At 41.6% G+C, this 22854-nt stretch overlaps 1 protein-coding gene across 2 annotated transcripts in view; it reads right to left on the bottom strand.

Moving 5' to 3' along the window:
• The window catches only part of LHFPL3 (LHFPL tetraspan subfamily member 3), a 572439-nt gene that overhangs the window by 171500 nt on the left and 378085 nt on the right, over positions 1–22854 (bottom strand). For both annotated transcript variants that reach the window (XM_004739574.3, XM_004739573.3), the window contains exon 2: positions 1553–1789. In XM_004739574.3, the coding sequence (XP_004739631.1) occupies positions 1553–1789 (237 nt within the window). The remainder of the gene's footprint in view (positions 1–1552; positions 1790–22854) is intronic.

A 22854-nucleotide genomic window follows, 5' to 3' on the forward strand; every position in this document is an offset into this window, starting at 1 on the left:
GGTTCCAAATGAATGAGCGAAAGTGAAAGTACTTTAAATCTGTAACAGGATTTTAAAAGTATAATGATTATCTTTGTATCGCCTTTTTTTTTTTTTCTAATCTAGAAAGTACAACCATGAGAGGGAAGTAATTCTGTTTTTAGAAAGCAACACACCCTTGTGATTTTTATGTTTAGAATATTTTTTTAATTTTTAAAATTTATTTAGAGGGAAGGAGAGAGCGCATGTATGCACGTGGGTAGGAACAGAAGGGGAGGTACAGACACCATGCTGAGCGAGGCGCCTGACACGGGCTCGATCCCACAACCCTGAGACCATGAACTGAGCCGAAATGGAGAGTCAGACGTTCAACCAACCAAATCACCCAGTTGCCTCATGTTTAGAATATTTTCAATGAAACCAAGTATGTCTTCTGTACATAAATCAGGGAGATAAAGAGCTCAAGAATGACTGTGCTTTCCTAGACCTCTTGATTTTCTCTCTTTATAGTTCATAGTTTACAAGCATCAACAGCGATGGTCTAAATATAAAGCTTGTTACACTATCATTACATGTGACATTCCTGTAGACACTAATACATACTTCTATTTGAGGCTTGTTGAAGCAGTGAAGAGTTTTTGGAGTTAGCAACTACTTGAAATAGTAAGCTAAATTTTGGAATTCAAAGATAGTTTTAGTTTGCAATTAGAAATAAAAACTAGAGGCAGCAGTCACTCAATTGAAGGCGCTGATGTAAGTCCAAAGTATTAAAGTTAAAAATAACCAAGACAAAACAGTGAAATAAATCTAAGTTTGCAACAGACAGAGACGGTAATATTCTATCTCCAAACACTTGGTTTAGAAGTCTGGAAAGAAAATGGAGAGGCATCTTTACTAAGGACTTGCTACTTTTTAACGCACATTGTAATATTTACATATCATTTACTGGTCATTGTCCCTTTTTTTATTCTACTTTGTGTTTCAGAAGCCATTTTCTTTTTGAAAAGAAACAGAACTTTTCACCATCCAGATAACACGTTCTAATTCAGTTAATTAAGCAACTGTTGAAACCCCTAAGTATTTAGGGCCACTATCTTGCCTTCTTTCTGAGAGGAGTCTGAATTCAAATAAAATGATTGTGAAGAGCTTAATAAAGATGTTTCTAGATGGTTTTATGAGATTCCCCAGGATTTTATTTCAATCTGGAAAATGGCAGAAATACATGGAGAGGATGTTCTCACTATTTAATCAAGTAGACCAAAAAAAAAAAAAAAGCTACCTCATAGCCATTAACTTAGGGAGGGAAAAAGAAACTGGAAATGGAAAAATACGTTTAAATAACAATGGACTCTGAGAGCCTTAGAAAGGTAAAGTGTGTAAACTGTATTTCAACACAAACTGTATTTCAAAGGTAAACTGTTTTTCAACTGTGTAAAATTTCTTGTGTTGAGTCTAAGGGAACATCTATGAACTAGACAGCATTGGAAGATGCAGCAAATTAGACCCATGAGGGAAGCACTGGGACTTGACGTGCTCAAGGCATCGAGATAAGAGTTCCCCAAAGCAATCTTACCTTTGTTTTCTGCCTTCAGTTCCTCGGCCATCAAGCTGTCTTGTCGGTTACCAAGCACAAACGCCAGAAATGAAAGGATCAGGGCATCCAAAATCCCAATAATAGCCAGGATGTACGCCCAGCGGACTGAACAAGCCCCCAGAGTGTACTTGTCTGTCTTTTCTCCACACATCCGTTTTACTTCATCTGAATCCCAGCCATCGGGAAAAATCATGCAGCCAAGCACAAGGCAGGCAGCTGAGAGAGAGAAAAGGAAAAAAATAGTTAACATAAATGTTATTTTAACAAATACTGCTATTGTATGTCAAATCATTGCTTTAAATTCTGGACTTTTGAAAAAGTATTTACTTACTTGAGAGTGAGCATGAGAGAGCAAGTGCAGGGGGGAGTGGCAGGGAGGGAGCGGCAGAGTGATAGGGAGAAGCAGACTCCCCCGCTGAGCAGGGAGCTGGAACTTGACTCCATTCCAGGACCCTGAGATCATGACTTGAGCTGACGGTAGATGTGGAACCCACTGAGCCACCCAGGTGCCCCCCAAATTCTTGATTAAAAGAACAGCAAATCTTACCACTGTCCTACCCTGAATATTTGTTTTTGTTTGTTTATTTTTCTCCTGGTTTCCTTAAAAGCAGCCAAGCCCTGCAGCTCTGGGAACATTCTTTACTGCAAACCTAGCATTCTGAGAGAGGTTAAGGTATGTTGATCTCTAAGAAAATACTTAAAAAATTGAATTCTGGTGTGCATTTGTGGGAAGGCTTCCACTGCAAACAAGCCATAAGGAATCATAACACTGGAGAATACAATTCAACACTGGCTTTGAGGAACTCGACAATAGCCAGATAAGGGATTAGGATAACATGGAAAATACCCAGTGTATATTGACTTTGAGTCATGGTAAAAAATAATTTCACATTGGAACCTCCTTACAGACACACACACACTGAAAAATTCTCAAAACTATACTTAGCAGATGCAATGCACCCTGATGTTTTCTAATCTCTATTTCAATTTTTAAAAAATTTCATTTTGGTCCATATACACTATGGAGTATTATGCCTCCATCAGAAAGGATGAATACCCAACTTTTGTAGCAACATGGACGGGACTGGAAGAGATTATGCTGAGTGAAATAAGTCAAGCAGAGAGAGTCAATTATCATATGGTTTCACTTATTTGTGGAGCATAACAAATAGCATGGAGGACATGGGGGGTTAGAGAGGAGAAGGGAGTTGGGGGAAATTGGAAGGGGAGGTGAACCATGAGAGACTATGGACTCTGAAAAACAATCTGAGGGTTTTGAAGGGGCGGGGAGTGGGAGATTGGGGGAACCAGGTGGTGGGTAGAGAGCGCACGGATAGCATGGTGTGGTGCAAAAACAATGAATACTGTTATGCTGAAAATAAATAAATAAAAATAAAGAAAGAAAGAGGGGCGCCTGGGTGGCTCAGTGGGTTAAGCCGCTGCCTTCGGCTCAGGTCATGATCCCAGGGTCCTGGGATTGAGTCCCGCATCAGGCTTTCTGCTCAGCAGGGGGCCTGCTTCCCTTCCTTTCTCTCTGCCTGCCTCTCTGCCTACTTGTGATCTCTCTCTGTCAAATAAATAAATAAAATCTTAAAAAAGAAAGAAAGAAAGAAAGAAAGAAAGAAAATTAAAAAATTTTTTATTTGTGTATTTGACAGACAGAGATTACAAGTAGGCAAAGAGGTGGGCAGAGAGGGAGGGGGAAGCAGGCTCTCTGCTGAGCAGAGAGCCTGCTGCGGAGCTTGATATCAGGACCCTGAGATCATGACCGGAGCTGAAGGCAGAAGCTTAACCCACTGAGCCACCCTGGTGCCCCTATTTCATTTTTTAAAAGGCTGAAAAACACTGCAGTATGGTGTGGTACCAGAATTTTTAATGAATATTCAGGAATTTAAGCAGAATACTTATATTCTGTTTCCCAAATATCACTATGAGTATCCTATGAACCCTTTTTATAGACTATGTCACTGGGCAGATTATGGAAGAAAAGTGGCCATTTGTTGCCACTCTGTTTATAATTATTCAGGAGTAAAGGAGGATAGTTTTAGGTTATAAAGGGCTTTCTGAACAGGTATGTTCATTAATTCACTAATTCATTAATTCATTCACTCATTAATTCAACAGTTACATATTAGTGATCTCCTTTGGAGTGCCAGACATAGTTCTTGGCGCTAGAGACACACTAATCCAGAAAAGAGACATGGTATATATTATGTTTTAGCAGGGAAAGAGGCAAAAAAAAAAAAAAAAAGAGTTACATGCTAATAAAACAATTGGAAGTTGAAGTCCTAGGTAGGAAAGAAACAAAGGGCTTAGATAAAGAGTAACGGTAAGGGCTCTTGAGGGGGTGACATTTAAGCGAAGGCCAGAAAGAGACAAGGCATTGACCTGTGAAATTGACAGGAAAGCTGTTCCAGGCAACAGCATATACAAAGGCCCTGGGGTTCCAAAGAGGCCTGGGGTGTTTGAGGAGCAACCAGGAAATCAGTAACTGGATGGAGAACATGACCATGTTGGGGTTGCAAGGGAGGCATGGGCTATGGATCTAGGCAGGTGATGGTTTCCAGGGCATGCCCCTTAAGAAGACTCTGATGTCACAACCAACATAGAGTTGTGGGATGGTCACGGTCAAACTATTCCTGAAGCTAGCAAGCTGCTACCTCTTGAACAAGCCAGCCGTGGACACCTGATTTCCTACTTTTTACAAGAGCATGACTCTACAGGCAGGTGTGGATAACACAGAGACCAAGAGGGCTGACATGTAGGAAGACTGCCTGGAAGAACTTGGATTTAGGGTCTCATGTTATATTACAGGACAGTATATGTGCAGTATCTCTGCATAAGAAGGTATCATGGATACTATCCTTCTTTATGCCTCCTTATATCTCAAAAGGAACCCTAACTTCCCTCTATCTTCAGTTTACTTCACTCTAATCCAGATCACATATGACCACTGAGACCATCAGGATCCAAACCTTTGGTGGCTCCACCCTCCCTCCCCCCAGTACTGAAGACATCTTAGGTCTCCAGTGTCTCCACAATGCAGGCCCCACTTACTTTCCCACTCTCCCTCCCCTTTAGAATCTCCATTTCACTTGGGTTGAGCCACACTTGATCCTTTGCCTATGCACCAAGTTTTGGGATCATTCTCTTTTTTCTTCTGCCTCAAGTATTTACCACCATTGTCCCTAAATGGTCCACTCTTAAATCTCTCTCAATGATCAAGTCGAATCCAACACCATCCACGCAAGCCATTTTAAATTCTTCTTGACCTACAATATTGCCCTTCTCAAAACCCCTGTAACTTCTGACTGTACCTACTTAGAATCTTCGTAGCTTTTTACACTTGTTACTTATTTACAAGAATTTCAATTAACAGACTGTAAGCTTTCTGAGGAAGGAAACTTTGGTAAACCACCATACTCTTAGCACCTAAAACAGTGCCTTGTAGATAGCTAGCACTAAAATATTTTGAATGGGGAAATAAAATGAATAAATGAATTATAATACCTCGATAGTATACTCAAAAATATAGTGTATAGAAGTCAATATGACAACTGCCCAAGATTACAAACCTAGTTACAGATTTATCTTTAAAATGGGACATTCAATGGAGACAATTTTGTTATGATCAGACAACAGATTACAATTACTCAGAACAATTAGAAAAAAGTTGATGCTTTCAAAATACTTCAAATTCCCACTCCTTCTGTATCTCCTAGCACTCACAATACCAACTTGTTCTCCAAGGTCTTTCTAGAAATGATGATCTGTGTATTTAAAAAAAATATATGGTTTCCATGAGCAAAAATTAACTTTATTTGGAAAGGCACACAAGATGCTTGAATCCAAACCACAGTTGAGAAAAATCTCCTCTAAAAATGCTATGTTACTTGGAAGAGTTTAAAAATATTCTAAATGTTTTACACATTAAATAATGTTTATGTATGAGAAAAGTACTTTCTGACACAGAAAAAAAGAAAGCAAGTATTTTTCCTTTATGAATGGGAATCACTTGGAGAATGACACTATTATTACTTATAGCTTTAGAGAAACTTAACAGAAATCAACAAGTGACATAGGTTTGGGCAGGTTACTGGACACTGCAGGCCAGTTCCCTGGAACAGGATGTTTGTGGAATGGTGACATTTATAAAGACATCTTTTCTCAAGGTCTTTCTACACTGAGGGTAGACAGTCTTAAAATTTCCTTTTCTAGGGGTGCCTGGATGCTCAGTGGGTTAAAGCCTCTGCCTTCAGCTCAGGTCATGATCCCAGGGTCCTGGGATCGAGCCCCACATTGGGCTCTCTGATCAGCAGGGAGCCTGCTTCCTCCTTTCTCTCTGCCTGCCTCTCTGCCTACTTGTGATCTCTCTGTCAAATAAATAAATAAATTAAACCTTTAAAAAAAATTTCCATTTCTAGAAACTCTCAGTTACAAATTAGGATAAAAATAGGGGTAGAATTAATAATCTGAAACTAAAACCACAAGAAAATAGGAGGGGTTCTCTCATTGGTCCCTATCTTCAAAGGATAGGATTTCCTTAATCAAATTTTAAGAGATGAATCTAGTAAGATAGGAGATATGCCATTGTGCTTCATTTTATGCAATGGGTATTTGGCTCAAAGTTTCCAAAAACAGAACTTTTGAAATGCAATTATTATTTGCAATAGGCTAAGGGAGTAGCTGTTCAGAGAAATGTGAGGATAAAATCTGGGCTGACAGGGTCAGGCCCTGGAATCCTGGGGAAAATGTTTAGGTCTCCCCGCAGGAAGGGTACTCCATAACAGGTATCCTGTAGGCCACAGGACATTGGACTAGGTCTTGAATGCCCCACTGACTTCTTGTTGGCCTTCTCTTAAAGTAAAACATTTAGTCTTCTTCTAATGAAGAAGAATTCTGAAAATCTGGATGGTCGTATAATAGAGTAATAAAAATGAAGCTCAATTGCATTTGAAAGCTTTTAAAATTTGCTAAGTGAAATCTGTGATTAAAATTCAATTTTTAAAAAAGATTTTATTTATGCATTTAAGACAGAGAAAGAAGAGTACGCTAGTGTGCACACCCAAGCAAGCACGAATGGCAGGGGGGGAGGAGTGGAGGGAGAGAGACAGGTAGACACTGCACTGAGTGCAGAGTCTGATGCAGGGCTTGATCTCAGGACCTGAGATTGTGACCTGAGCTGAAACCAAAAGTCAGATGCTTAACTAACTGAGCCACCCAGGTGCCCTAAAATCCAATTTTTAAATAAATAAATCCTATGCTGAGGGCACCTGGGTGGCTCAGTCAGTTAAGCGTTTGCCTTTGGCTCAGGTCATGATCCCAGGGTCCTGGGATTGAACCCCACATCAGACTCCCTGTTCATCAGGGACTCTGCTTCTCCTTCTCCAACTGCCCCTGCTTGTGTTCCCTCTCTCACTAGTCTCTCTCAAATAAAATCTTAAAAAAATTTTTTTTCTTTTAAAAATAAATAAATAAGGGCATCTTTGCTCTTTCCACAGTTTGGCAACTGTAGCCATTGCTGCTATGAACATTGGGGTGCAGATGACCCTTCTTTTCACTACATCTGTATCTTTGGGTAAATACCCAGTAGTGCAATTGCAGGTTATAGGGTAGCTCTATTTTTCATTTCTTAAGGAATCTCCACACTGTTTTCCATAGTAGCTGCACCAACTTGCATTCCCACCAAAGTGTAAGAGGGTTCCCTTTTCTCCACAATCTCTCCAACACTTGCTGTTAATGGTCTTGTTAATTTTGGCCATTCTAACTGGTGTAAGGTGGTATCTCAATGTGGTTTTAATTTGAATATCCCTGATGGCTAATGATGGTGAACATTTTTTCATGTGTCTGTTAGCCATTTGTAGATCTTTTTTGGATTAGTGTCTGCTGAGGTCTTCTGCCTATTTTTTGAGTCACCAAACTGTGGAAAGAGCCAAGATGCTCTTCAATGGAAGAATGGATAAAGAAGATATGATCCATATATACAATGGAGTGTTATGCCTCCATTGGAAAGGATGAATACCCAACTTTTGTATCAACATGGAAGGGACTAGAGGAGATTATGCTGAGAGAAATAAGTCAAGCAAAGAGAATCTATTATCACATGGTTTCACTCACTTGTGGAGCATAAGGAATAACATGGAGGACATTAGGAGAAGGAAAGGAAAAGTGAGTTGGGGAAAACCAGAGGGGGAGATGAACCATAAGAGACTGTGGACTCTGAGAACCAAACTGAGGGTTTTGGAGGGGCGGGGGGTGAGGAGTTGGGTGAACCTGGTGGTGGATATTATGGAGGGGATGTATCACATGGAGCACTGGGTGTGGTGCATAAACAATGAATCTGGGAACACTGAAAAAATAAAATTAAAAAAATAATAAAAATAAATAAGTAAATTCTATCATTTTGAAAGCTGTGCTTCCACATGACCATTACATAACAAAAATTTTAGTTTCTGACAATGTATTATCAAAATATACATTTTCTTCTCCTCTAATCCATACTTTCCCTACTTGACTATTTTTGAAATGCGCAGTCCCCCAAAAGTTATAGTGTATTTAAGATTAATTGAAGCCATTAAAATAGTTTGGGCCCCGTTAGTTTCTTTGGAAAGGTATTATTATGTTCTGCATGAATGCTTGAGTGCTATAATAAATTCTGTTTTCTGGCATCCGATTAACCAGAACCTTATTAACCTGCACAATGCGTATAGCCAGTGGAAACCAACAGCTGTTCCTAATCCCAAGCAGTACCTGAAAGATCCTAAGCTAATGTCTCAGTCAACGAAAAATTAAATAATACTCCTCTAGGTTTCATAATTATTTCTAATGCTTTACAAATTGATCATCCAGGAAGATGTAGCGGAATCACTATACTAAACATTAGAATACACAAGTCACCAGAACATTTGATTAATTTGCACGTGCTATTTCCTGACCACAAGGAATACATAGAGAATTAGTTCCAATTGGACTATTATCCCCCAAATGGTTTTCTTATTAGAATGTCACCTAGGAAATGACTAAGTTACTTGGAGCGATAGATTTATTTCAGCAGCAGGTTTTGCGCAAGTGTATCAGAGAACATTTTTGAATGTTAAAGAGCTCACAAGGTGGAGGTAAGTGGAGAAGGATGTCGGAGAGAAATCTGTGCCCTTATGGTACGCTGTCATGACATCTTCTAACTTAGAATATAAAGATGTCCTTGTGAGGACAGGACTATTGATTTCAATTTTAAGCGTATTCCAAACGGTTAGGAAGGATTCACATTCTCCAAGAACCCTCTGTCTGAAGGCTGCTGATGCCCACAGTAGGTTCTTCTGAAACAGTACACAAACAACTAGAAACTTCCTAGAGCTGCTAATTGCTCTGCCAGTTTTCTGGCCAAAGAGTGGAACATAAGCTCTGCGAAGGAAACGTCCTTAGAAAAACCCACCAGTGCTTTTTAATTGGGTCTTTCTCCAAAGTAAAATTAAGCAAGAGAAGAAAAGCAATGAGAGTGGGGTGGGGTGGTGAGGGGGTCTAGGCTGTGGGTCACGTGGGCATGCTCCCGCGGCTGGTCTAACTCTCCAATCAGGACTTTGAACCTGAGAATGGCTTAGTTTATTTTTGTTTATTTTTGGACAGGAAGAGGATGTCTAAATTCATCCTTTAAAAAGTCCACGCACTGTTGCACAAAGAGCATGATAAATTGCCTGGTGTTGCTGAAGCAGTCACGGAGAACATGGTGAAAAAATGAACCTCCACTCAGTTAACTCCATCAATTACTCAGGCATGAGCTCACGGAAGGACCTGACGCCCGGCAGAGCCATCGCGCTGCGCCAGGGAACTTTCATGTGATTGTCACTCTGAACACCTGAAAGCAGAGCCCCGTCCCATAGCTTCTTCATTAGCCAACAAACCAGAGCTGTAGTATTTCTACAGCTGGAGAAGGTACTATGTTTACGCTTCAGTCTACCTCTGGACAACCGAGTTGCTAGGTAACCCAGGACATGCAATACTGTGGGTTAGAGTTCAGTGGAGAAAACAAAAGGGATCCTGATAAATTTCAGTTTTAAACCCAGTATAATTTTAGGAGCATCTACCTTGAGGTCATAGCACAAAAAGTACCAAATCTCTTAGAAAGCAGGGGAAGAGAAAGTGCGAATAAACACTGGGCTCTCAGAAGACAAGAGTCAGGGGTGTGTGATGAGGGTAAAAGCTCCTATATGCTGCCTAGATGCTCAGCCCTAATTGCGGGGCGAAGAGCCATACATCTATCTGTACCTTGTGCTGAATCAGCCGTGCACCCCAGGCGTTGCTGAAAGGGGCTAATCAGGAGTCTGCCCACGCCTGCACTTAGGAGCTACAGAGTAGAGAAAAAGCTTTTCTAGAATAGGGTGCCAGATAGGAGGAAACACCATTAATGGTACCACATCACCTACTAATTTACCCAAAATTTGAACCTTAATAACCAAGTGTAACACAAATCAGAATGGAAAACTTAAAAACCCAAGGCAGTTCGGATTCTAGAATGTCTACTAGACGGCTTTTGACACGTATCTTGGATCCAACCAAATTTCTTAAACTCCTGATAGTGACATAGTTAAGAATAACACACATCATAATAGCTAATTATTTATACTCCCCATGAGTGGGGTCGAGGGCCCATCATCTCATTTAATTCTCAAAGCCAAGAGAAACATGAGAGCACATGGTCCTGGCTTTTTTGGTTTCCATAAAGAGGAATTCTCCCTAAAACACTCCTGGCTATTTATCCCATACCTATTCCTCTCCATGGAGACGGAGTTATTTCCTGGAGGAAAATCAGGGCACAGGGGTCCAGTGCCTTCCTGACCTTACCTGAGGAGCTGCTTGATTACACGAGGCCCCTGTTCCACTTCTCTGTGCTGGGGATTAACACAGGACGGGCTTGCTTTTCCAGGGCTGTCTACTACTGTCCTACTACAGTAGGAAGGTAAGAGGCGTAATTCTGAGGGTGCAGCTTAGGATGAAGTCCTTTTGGCCGAGTGACCCACAGTCATTTCATCAGCCTAATCTTTCTCATAATGAAGGGGATATTTTGGTTTCCTGCTGCCACTCTTTCTCAGTGGGTTCAGAGCTGAGGAGGGCCCCCCAGTTTGGGAGACTGGAAGTCTTTGATTAGAGAGCCAGTATGGCTGGCTTGTGGGGAGCACCCTCTTCTGGTTTGGGAATAACTGGCTTGTATTCTCACCGGGTGGAGAGAGAGCTAGCACACTCTCTGCCCCTTCTTATCATCCATGCCAGCTCCACGCCCATGACCTAATTACTTCTTAAAGGTCCCACCTCCTCATAGCATCACACCATCACACTGGGATTAGGGTTTCAACCTGTGAATCTTGGGGAGACATAAAAATCCAGTCCATTGCAGGGACAGAGGGCTGTCATTTATTGTTTCTCTGTCAACACCAACATTATTTTCTGCTTTATATACGAGGAAGCTGAGACACAGAACTTTCAAATAGCTTGCTGAAGGTCACACAAAGCTCACAAAAGGGACAGCCAGATTTGAATCAGACAGCCTAGTTTTGGAATCCATGCTTTGAACACCAAGTTTGCTATTACCCTTTCTTTATTAACAGTAATAATGCATGTGAAATCACTACAGAGCACTGGTTTTAGTACTGAGAACACTTACAGAATCTTGGCAGTGCTTAACATGGTGTTTATAATTAGACATTTATTCTTGGAGTACAAGAGCTACTACTAAAATGATACTTAGAAACTGTGAGCTTTTATATGTATAAATATTTCTTTTGTTTACACTACTATTTCACCTAATCAGTATTTCATCTTATATATTTCATCTTATATACAGTGCCAAGAGCATTAGAGTAATTATAAAGTCTACATGTGTGGAATGGGAATTAATGAGGTTTTACTACATAAATACATGTACACTTGGATTTATACACATTTCACAAGAAAATCCGCCCTGATTTTTTGGCTTGAATTTTTTGGCTTGTTATTTTAAATTGCCTATGTGTCGGCCAGACATTCCTATATGTTCTTTAAGAACATTCTTATATGTTCTTATATTCCTTTTGAGATTATGTGTATCCCTACATATACGTGTCTAGGAATACATATGTACCTTCTTAATTTACACATGGTTACTTGCCTGTAACATAATTATCTCCTTTGGGTAAAAATAAAGATACTAATCTATTAGGTTCTTTAGAGGTTTCTGAGTAACATCTCTGGATTTTAACAGATACATTGTTTTAATGAACATGTTCATTAAAGGGCCGGCAGGTCACGAACATGTCTGAAATTGTTTTTGTTTCTTTGTTTGCAGGAAAGCCCTTGGCTCAGGCAACATTTTTCATGGGCTCAAATCTACACTGCATTTCAGACATAGGGTCTAAAGAAAAGATTCTCTTTCTCCACGTGGCCATATGAACAGAACCCTTTGCTGTACCTATGTATCACCATTTTCTCAGCAAATCTGCTGGAGCCACAGACCGAAAATGACCCGGGCAGTCGTTTCCCATGTGGCTCGTTGTGCAGTGGCTATTTTATCCGTGAGACAAGGAGGCCAGTGGAGATCACTGAATGTTACCCAGTCTTTACCTTGCATTACTCATAGTTAGGAATCAGTTTGTACTCACTGATGCTCCACACCTACACATATTATGGGAAGTAACAAGCTTGGAGAAATGCTTCATGAGCTGACTCCTGTCTTCCCGCCTAGCAGGTGCACAGAGGGTGGAACACTTGCTCTCCTCCTGACTCACCATGGGACTCAGCAAGGTCACTGTTGGCTGCCATTGGACAAGGTCAGGGATCTCCTGCCAATCTGGCTACCAGGATTTCATTCCTCAGCCCAAGCGATAACTTGAAGAGCAACGCAATTCCTTCTCACTGAGGATGAGCTCTCCCAAGCTTGCGGGACCCCCTGGAAACAGAATGCCCATTTCTATGCACTTTCCTGAGACAAAATTTGGCAGCAGTGGCAAGATTTTCTTTTATACAGCTCACTCACTTTTTTATGTTTCTGTTTTTTTTTAAATTTTAGTGCAGTCAACATACAATATTATATGAGTTTCATGTGTACATAGTGATTTGACATTTATATATATTAGAAAATGCTCATCATGATAAGTGTAGTTACCATCTGTCACCATACACAGATATTACAATATTACTGACTATATTCCTCATATTGTACTTTATGTCACCATGACTTAGTTATTTTATAACTGGAAGTTTGTACCTCTTAATCCCCTTTCCCTGTTTTGCCTACCCCCCCATAACCACCTATTTGCTATCTGTATTTATGAGTCTGTTTGCTCACTTTTGCTTTTTTTCTCCTTAAGTAACATTTTAATGTTTTAGAAACAAATGGCAAAAATGAACTGTTCAAAGGAAACACATGGGAAAACTAAATATTGCATGCCAAAAATCCGAAGGAGAACCAAGTTCAAGAAAGATGTCCACCTTTGGAAGGGTGGAACCGACTTCCAAGGGGTGATCAGATGCACACCTTTACATACTTCTAATAGACTCCCAGGCTGTGCTTCTTCACAGTTTAGTGATTATCTATCTAGTTATCTACCTATAAATCAATTTATCTATCTGCCTACCTACCTACCTACTTACTTACCTTCCTGTCTTTCTTTATCTATATATCCCTCTGCACCAGTCCTCAACTTTACACAGTGGAAGAAGGGTTGTATATGCTATAGACTGCAGTCATTCTCTTTGTAGAAAGGACTCACAGTATCATTCAGGACAGACATGATCTAGACCAGGCACTGAATTACTTTTCTGCCACACTGAAAAGGGCCGAGCAGGAGCACCTGAGTGGGTCAGTGGCTTAAGCTCCTGCCTTCGGCTCAGGTCATGATATTAGGGTCCTGGGATCGAGCCCCCCATAGGGCTCTCTGCTCAGCAGGGAGCCTGCTTTCTTTTCTCTCTCTCTCTCTGCCTGCCTCTCTGCCTACTTGAGATCTCTGTCTGTCAAATGAATAAATAAAATATTTTTAAAAAATTTTAAAAAAAGGGCAGAGCAGCATGCTGGGGCTCTGGGTAACAGAATCTGCAAGCTGACTGTTCCTTGCGTCCGTTCTGCTTCTCTTCAGTGTCACTTCTGCCCTCCCATCCCCTCACCTCTTGCCTGCTTAAGAGAGCAAGGTTCTATGGACGTTGAGCAACTGATTTATGACACTCACACCAACAAAAATCTAAAGAAAAAGGAAACTGTGACAAATTGTTTAAATTCCCCCTTCCCCCTCTTTATTTCTTTTTCCCTTTTCCCAGAAGATTTTCCTTAAAGTGTGTTTTTAGCCTTCCATTTTTGTTGCTGCTCCTTCAAGACAAATTATCCAGACTTTGGAAAATAAATAATTTGAGATATGTTAGGCTTCAACCAATCTATGGCAAGACTGTCCGGTAATCTATGTATTTATAGAGAATGCTGCTTCCTGGGAACAAGAAACTCCCCAGAGAAACTGAATTGGAATTGGCAGTAAGTATCAAAAGAAGTGTAGGACAAAAACCAGGTCAAGAGAGGGTAAAAGAAGTCAGCGTGTTAAATGTTCTGTCAAAAAATTTTCGCACATCTTTCAACTTCAAGTTCTGAAAGCAGTAGCCAAAAGTTTATAGATAAAACCTTGACCAGTGTGACATTAGAACAATGCTTGAATCAGAACAATGACTTCCCTTGACTAAAATAAAACTTAACCCAGTCTTAAGCTGCCAGAGAAATGCCCTGGAGGTGGTTTTGCTTTGAACTTGGGTACCACAGAGTGGCCTCAGGCAGGGCTGAGGGTAAGTTCTAGAACCTGAGCCAGAGCTTGGGCTTTTGCTCTCTGCTGTTGGGGCTCTCTCCTCTCCTCAGGGCTCTGTACTTACACCCTTTATCCACAGGCTCCAAAATCCTTCCGGGAATGCAAAAAATCAGTTGTGATTCATCTGCTGCTTTTCCCAACTGAGGCTGGGGTTTGCCAAGGGAATTCTAGTACTGGGATGATCTAAGCATTTTAAGTTCTGGGATGATGGCCTGTGAGTTACTGATAGACTCTGCTAGTTAGAAACACTTAATAAAGTGACAGGGTGGTACCCTTGTTCTCATATGTTTCACTGAAGAATTTCCTTGTTCTTCTTCTTTTTTTTAAAATTTTTTCTATGACCGCTATCTATATCTAGAATAGCAGTTACCTGTTTGCCCAGACAGAGTAGGAGATACTAGTTCTTGATGGAGACAAATATATGACCATGGGCAGAACTTCACATTCCTGAACGGAAACTGAGAATAGTCTAAAATGGCTGTGATCCAGGCTTGGGTCTGGTCCCTGTGTTGATTTGTGCCCAGCTCCAGGGAGTCAAGATGAACATGCATTCGTCCCCCTCCAACAAGCCTGCTTCCCCCCACCCCCTTCAAGGTATTACTTGTGTTCTCCAAGGAGAAGTCACTTTTTTATATAGAAGGAATATCATTTGAGACAAGTTATGGTTTGGCTGATTCTAGGGTCAATGACGATCTAAACATTCCCTCTGCCATAAAGTGTATTTGTTTTCCACTGTCACTGCAACAAATCATCACTGCCAACCTAGTGGCTTATAATGACATGAATGTATTATATTTATGCAGATGAGAATTCTGCTAAGGGTCTGACTGGGCTACAATCAAGGTATTGTAGGGCTGCATTCCTTCTGGAGGCTCTACGAGACCATTCACTTTCTTCTCTTTTCCATCTTCAAAAGACTGCCAGCATTCCTTGGTTGCCGGCACCTGTCCGTCTCCAAGGCCAGAAATGGTGTGTTGAGTCTTTTTTGGTGTACCACCTCTCTGATGCTCTGGTTTACTTCTTCTCCTTCTAGTTTCAAGAATTCACATGATTAGATTAAGCGAGCCTGGATAATCTCCCCATGATAAGGTCAAATGATCAGCAAACTTAATTGTGTCCACAAACTGCATTCCCTTTTTCCATGTAACCGAACATATTCATAGCTTCCAAGGGCTGGCGTGCAGACATCTTTGGGAGGCATTAATCTACCTACCATGTAATATGACACAAAACAGTATGTTGCTGTACTCTTGTTCTGGTCTTCGGATTTGTAGTCACCTGGGTCCACACCGAGGTACATAGAGTCAGCTGGAGATCTGTTCTTTGGGCTGAACCCTGAGCACCCCTGCCTCTCCCAGCTGGCCTTCCATGGATCACTGCTGGGTCTCCTCAGCTTGTGACATGGTTCTGTCTTGGCTTCCTGATTAGCTTTATGATTTTTCGTTGGGGCCAACATGGGATCATGTTTTCAGTCTGCTTGTCTAGAATCCTGATATTTTGTTTGGCTCTATACGTGAATTCTCTTTCTTATGTTGTTAAAGGCAAGCTTGAGTTATGTTCCAAGAAGGTGGATTGCCTTGACCAAAGCAAAGTGATATTCAGAGAGGCCTTGGCCTATGGACCTTCTAGTTGCAGGACCCAATCCACTGCTTGCCCACTCTCTGCCTTGGACATTACGTCCAGCTTGAATCAAGCCTAACTTTGTAATCCTTTAAGTCACTGGCTAGTCCCAGTAGTGGCTCAAGGTAAGATCAGTTTTGCTTGTCCCAATTTTTGCCCTTTCAGCACTGGCTTCCTGTTGTGGTCAGAGCATGCTATGTGGCTAAGCTCATCTAAACTGCACAAACAAAGCCATCTCAACAGCTCCAGCCCTGCAGAGACCATCAGCAGGGACTATATGTATATTGTCTCCATTCTTTCTTAAAATGTGGGTGATCGACACCCACATTATCTGCAGAGGGACAGAGCTAAATAAAATCTTCCTGAAACTTCTGGCATGTGACACATTTGGAAGTTTGAGTAAGAGAACCTATGTGTTCCGTTCCCTTATCTCCAGGTACTGATATAGTCAACCTGTGGCCCAACCTTCACACCTCTGAACGTACCTTCACAAAGACAAGCAACACACAGAGAGGTCCAGAATTAGTTGCATGGAGTTCGTTATGGGTCTAGTCTGGAGGATGAGCTCAATATCTCAATTCTTACCCATGACTCCCATGTGATGAGTGCTGATCTCTGGACCTAATGATAGTATTATTTTCCTATAAAGCCACAGTCATCATTTAGGCTTCTGAGAGTTTAGAATCCCCAGTGAAATTAGTAGTGTGAACCGTTTTGAAGAAAAAGATCTTCCAGAGGAATTGGAGCAAAAGCCATTAGTGCCTTCATTTTCCTACAGTATTCTGATAATGTACAAATGAGAGCGAACATTATTTAATACTTGTGCCAAATACTCTCTTATATGAATCAACTCATTGAAACTGCATTTACATCCCTAGGAAGTAGGTACTGTTAATATCCCCATTTTATAAAAGATGAACCAAGAAGGGAGATCTTAAGTAACTTGAAAAATGTCACAGGTATTGAGTAAAGTGCCAGGATTGACACCTTGGGTGTTCTGCCTGCTGTTCCATCTCTTACACCTTTACAGCTATAATGTTTAATTTTTCCTATTCCAGGAAGACAAATGGGTTTTCTCCAACAGTAAAATTAGAATGCTAAAGGAGAAGCAGATTTACCTAAGAACCGGAGAGACTGATGTACCTAATCTGGCAAAGACAGGACTGTGACTTCATTAAGTACAGTCTATAGGTAAGGATCAAGTAGGTTGGAAGGAATGCAAAAATTGGACTCACCAATATCTGTATTACAGTGCATCACTAGAAGGTTATTGCTGAGAAACTGTCTTGTGGTGGGACAATACTAGAGTTCCCATGAACATTAAGAAATGGACCAATTTATCTCAAGGTATTGGCATTCTGAATTGTCAAAATGACATCCCTAGAAATAACTGGCAGCAAAAATCTCAGTAAACTAAATGTAGGAACTTCATCGATTTTTGTTGTTGTTGAACTTTAGAGCAATATATTCCCAGCTAAGGGAGTTCTTGTCAGTGGCTGATGAGAGTCTTACGAATGCTGTTTTTTGAATGGCCAGACATAAAGCAATTTTACGTATCCTTGGCAAATAGGCTCTCCAGTCAGGTAAGTATTATTTATGTTGCAGGTCTGAGGATATCGGTGATTAAAACAAATCTCATTCCCTTTGTCAAGAGATTTGGAATCAAAAAGTTACCCAGTTTAACTGCTGTAATGAATAACCAAGTGAGGACAAAGGGAGACATAGGGTGCTCAGTGTAAATGAACATATAATTTTGAACTTCCAAGCTATGCTTTGGAATCTCAAACTTAAGATTGTTTGTTTCCTTTTTTCTGACCACTGTTCTTTCAACCAGATCTAAGATGTGGAAGAGGATGGGAGACAGAAGGCTAAGATTTGGAGGAGGAAAGTAAAACAGTGTCTGGCATGTCTACTTAATTACAGCATATAAATATTCAAATATAGGTTTAAATATAAAGTAAGAATAGGAAGGTAACTAGTATCAAAATAGAAATATGCAGAACTTATAATTACCAGGGAGACAAAATGATTTTTAAAAAGGTAATAATTTCAGCAAAGGAAATGTGAACTTGATTTAGTTTCCAGCAGAAGGAGGCCTGGGGATGTCTCTGTCCTATTACAGTAAGATTCAAACTCAAGGTCCCTGTATCCTCAGTAGGATGGTGTGTCACTCACCTCTTCTACTGTAGTATAGACAACAAGCGATACCAACCCTAGATGTTTCCAGAGTGAGAGATATGTTTCCTTGAAAGAGCCCACATAACAGGGAAAATGACTTACCGTTCCTATAATTTGGAAGAGGACACCTCACACCTTCTTTAGTGCCAGATCCTAGAATCCTACCCAGAAATGTGAAGTGATCCGTGGGCTATGAAAGCTGACCAGAACCTCACTCTTGGGCCTTCTGGCATGGTGATAGGTATTTGGTTATTTCTGCTAGCCCTCCAGGGTGGCCCTTGAAAGTGAGGGGAAAAGAGTTCTAGGCACTCACACTTCTGCTCTCCTCCTCCCTTTTATTTTGGACATATTCTAGGTCTTTTGGTCTCTCTGATGTCCATCTGGATTTCTTTCTTCGTATTTTCTGGAAGTCAGCAGCATTTCGTGGTTGTAGATCACTCTTGGTTGGTTTGGATTGGCTGGGCTGGTAGTCATGGCCAACTGTGTCCCCCCAAAACTTCACCTCTTCTCCTTTTACGCATCCCCTTTCCTGCCTTGGGTAAGGGATCACACTGGCTCCTTATACTCTGCGGGACATTTTTTCAGTCATGCAGATGAAATCAGAGGAGAAGTCACAATGTCTTTTCTAAGCCAGGATGGAGCCAGCGTACTGAAAAATCTAAATAAACAAAAAATCGGTCTCAGAGAAAATGAAAAAGGCATAGCTCTGTACCTAACACTTGTCATGTGTCAGAGGGAGGGAAGGAACATTCTTTTGGTGGTCCTAGAAGGACCTGTATCACAGATGGTTAAATTCCTTAAGGCCGAGAGGTTCCTGGAGTTTCCAGATGGCATGTGGCTGTGACAGGCTGATCTTCCTGGGGCATCACTTGCTGCCCTATTACAGACTCCTCTCTTATGGATGGGAGGCTCATTCACCCTCTTGGTTCCGACCAGATCCCAGTTGTGCACGTCCAATGTGACCAGGAAGTTTCCACACCTGGCAGGGAGGTAGTATTTATTTTACTCCTCTCTGGCTGATACAGTTCTAAATTGGACAGAATATATTTTTCGTGGAAGAGCTGGTTAGAGAACCTACGCTACTGGCTCTTCCCTGACCAAACCCTACATACCCTGGGAAGTGGTGTGGTCTAGACTGAGTTAAGCCTAATGAAGCATGAACGTAGGTCTCCATCCGTCTGCGGTCACTTCCAGATCCTAAGTTTGACTGGAGATAGTGCTTTGGACGTGCGTGAGGGATGACGTCCCTGTTCCTCCAGGACCCCCCAGGAGGTTGAATGCTTGGTGTCAAATGGAGAATGAAGAGCTAAAGCTTCTTTTTTGCTTTCTCCTCATCCTGCACAGAGAAACCAGGATACTGGTCTGCATCGTGTATCAGTGTAGTTGTGCTTTGAACCTCGTAGCTGCCATCGCTCACCCCCTATGCCCGGGAAAACAGCCACTACTCATATCTACCAGTTTTAATTTTTTTTTTTTTAAAGATGTTGCCAAGAACAAGAATCATGTCTGGGTCACTTAGTCTAGAATGATAGTAACATCGATGCTGATCATTGAAATGTCGTTACCAAGACATACATCACCCATACAGCTGACCAATGATGACCTTTCTCCTAATTGAGGAAAGGAGGCTACCAGAGGGCATTTTTAAGCTATGCCACACCAACCTGGACACCGGCTTCCAGGGAATAGTTAATACCTGTATTTTACCACCCTAACAGCATCTACTCATACATCGTCAAATGATGTGGTACTAGGATGCGATCTTTACTCAACTTAAATTTGAGCTCTGCTTCTACCTGGAGAATGAACTATATCATGGATGCATGATCTTGGATGTGAGACCTCGACGGTCAGGAAATGGAGAATATTGCCTCCTGTCCCGACTTGTCCAGCTCTGACAATGGACACAGGTGCTGGTGGTGATTCCCTTACCCGGTGGTTCCTTGGGATGCTGAGTCACAGGCTAGAGCCAGATCCAATGCAGCAGTGTCCTTGACAAGGTCTCCCTCTGAGTGATTACCCTGCCTGCTTCGTGCGCTAGTGCTATCCCTAGCTGACAACAACCGATATCCTAGAATGTTCTACATACTGATAAGTACCATGCCCACCATTGCTTTGGTGACTATAATGACCTTGAAACAGGTCAGACTGTAGGCCTATGACATGTCAACTGCCTTGCCACCAAAAAAATGCACGCGGAGGCCTGAGAACACATCCCCCACTCATTCCTCCTCTGAAAACACAATGGGAAAAATGAGGTGGCAGGAGAACCCTCTGGGTTAAGGTCTTTTCTCTCCACGGTGTTGAGGAGGAGCGGAGAGAACTGTAGTGTGAAGCCTCCAAATTTCCTCCTCCTTGAGAAGGCTGGATAGGCAGAGCCCGGTGCACATGTGCTGAATGTGCTCCAGAGAGGAACTGCCAGACCTCATGGCCTGGAGGAGGGACGCGCTGCTCCCAGTGCCTGCAGAGAGAGAGGACCACTGGTTGTTCCCACACGGGTCTCTTTCCTGCCTCTATGTAGGACCTGCTGGCTCGACTGCTCAGCAGCTGACAAAAGCCAAAGATTTCATGGTCAACATCATGGCCTAGGGAACCTCAAAGTCCTGAGGACCGAAGGTCAATAAACCATGCAGAGGCAAAAGAAAAGACAGTGTCTGTAAGAGGGAATCAGAGATACAAGGCAAGAAGGCAAAGTTGAACTGGATCTGGGGACCCCTACTGCCACAAAGCTGAACAAAAAAATGGGACAGCATGCTACGGAGTGTTGGTGCTCCTTGAGGAGAGGCAGCTAGAATATCCAAGACGTCCTCAATTTAAAAAGAAGAAGAAAAGAAACCTCTAAAGATAGCTGTTCCTGAGAACTGAAAGAGGGTTTGAAAGATCCTTTAGAACAATTGGCGGAAAAGAACAAAATCCCAAGGACGTGAGGGAAAAGACAAGAGATCTGGAGGCTAGAGACTTAAAATGGAAATATAGTAGTCCCTGCTTTTTCTCCTCTTATCTATGGGGGATACTGTTTCCCAACCCCCCAGTAGATGCGTGAGCCTTCTGTATACTGTGTTTTCCTATACCCACTACCCATGAGAAAGTTTAATGTCTAAATTGGGCATGGTAAAAGATTGAAAACAACTAATAATAAATACAGAACGGTTATAACAGTATGTTGTAATAAAAGTAATGTGAATGTGGTCTCTCTCTCTCTCTCTCAAAATAATTTATTATCCCAAATTCACCCTTCTTCTTGTGAGGATGTGAGATAATAAAATGTCTATGTGGTGAGGTAAATGGCGGAGGCATTGTGACATAGTGTTTGGCTACAGTCGACACTATGATGATTTGTTAGAAGGAGGATTGTCTGTTTACATACCACAGTTTACTGCCGGCAGCCAAACTGTGGGTAAGGGGACCGCTGTATTAAGAGCTCCAGGAAAAGAAAAAAAGGAATATATAGAGAAATACATTTTTTTTTTAAAAGAGAGAATTTTCTCTGGAGAAAGTAAGTTTTTAGATTAAAAACCAGTTACCAAGACTCAGGGGGGATTAAGGAACAAAAAATTACATACCTCGCTCTATGTTGGTGAAGTTTATAAATTCCTCAGATTAAAAAGAAAATCTTTTAAGGTCCCACACAGAAAGGGACCACAACAATGACAGCAAAAACAGATTAGTTAAAACAATTAGTTATTGCATGGTACGGAGTTTTGGGAAAAACAAAAAACAAAAAACAAAAAAACAAACTCTCAGGGCGCCTGAGTGGCTCAGTGGATTGAGCAGCTGCCTTCAGCTCAGGTCATGATCTCAGTGTCCTGGGATCGAGCCCGCATTGGGCTCTCTGCTCAGCGGGGAGCCTGCTTCCCCCTCTGTCTCTGCCTGCCTCTCTGCCTACTTGTGATTGCTCTCTCTCTGTCAAATAAAATAAATAAAATCTTTAAAAAAACCAAAAAACTCTCAAAAACGGTAGATAATAGCCCTGAACTGAAATTTTGCAGCAGTCCAGCAAAACCCACACACTTCAGCGGAAACAGAAATGCAGTGGTGTGTTGGTAAATGATTAATGACTCACCCTACGGAGAAATGACAAAGAAGATCCAAAGCCTGGCTTTGTAGTGCTTGCCAATTTTCAGGGCACGAATATTCCGTGCATGGCCAATTTCAAGCTCTCAAGGTGGTGTCTCCGAACACAGAGTTTGGAAGGGAAGAGTTGGTAGGAACCCGTTTCAGGACACGACTGTCCAGAGGGGTACTGGAGGTGGAAAGAAGTTGTCACAGCCCAAACATTCCATCTTTGGGGAATGTGGGCAGAGGAGGCCACGAAAAGAGGTGGGAGGGCACTTTAAATTCTGACATGTGACTAGAGAAAGACAAGTGTGACTATACCTGTTTGGGGGAGAAGGTAAGCCTTGGCAGAACTGAAAACAATGCCTTAGTACTTCCAAATCAAAGGGGCAAACAAACAAAGAAAAAAAATGCCGTGAAGAGAGAACTAGCCAAGCCAGAAAAATAAGGACAGGAACGGCCAGTTTCTGGTCACTCACGCAAGGAGCCTGGAAGTGACCTCATCCTAAATATAACTAAAAATACTGAACAAACTAAAAAACCTCTTGGAGATCGGTCAGGGAAGTGAGGTCACAGGGCAATCGCTGCCCTCACAATTGGAGAGACACAATTGGGGGT

Source organism: Mustela putorius, unplaced genomic scaffold (assembly GCF_011764305.1).
Source record: "Mustela putorius furo isolate JIRA1106 unplaced genomic scaffold, ASM1176430v1.1 tig00003845_pilon_pilon_pilon, whole genome shotgun sequence".
Lineage (NCBI taxonomy): Eukaryota > Metazoa > Chordata > Mammalia > Carnivora > Mustelidae > Mustela > Mustela putorius.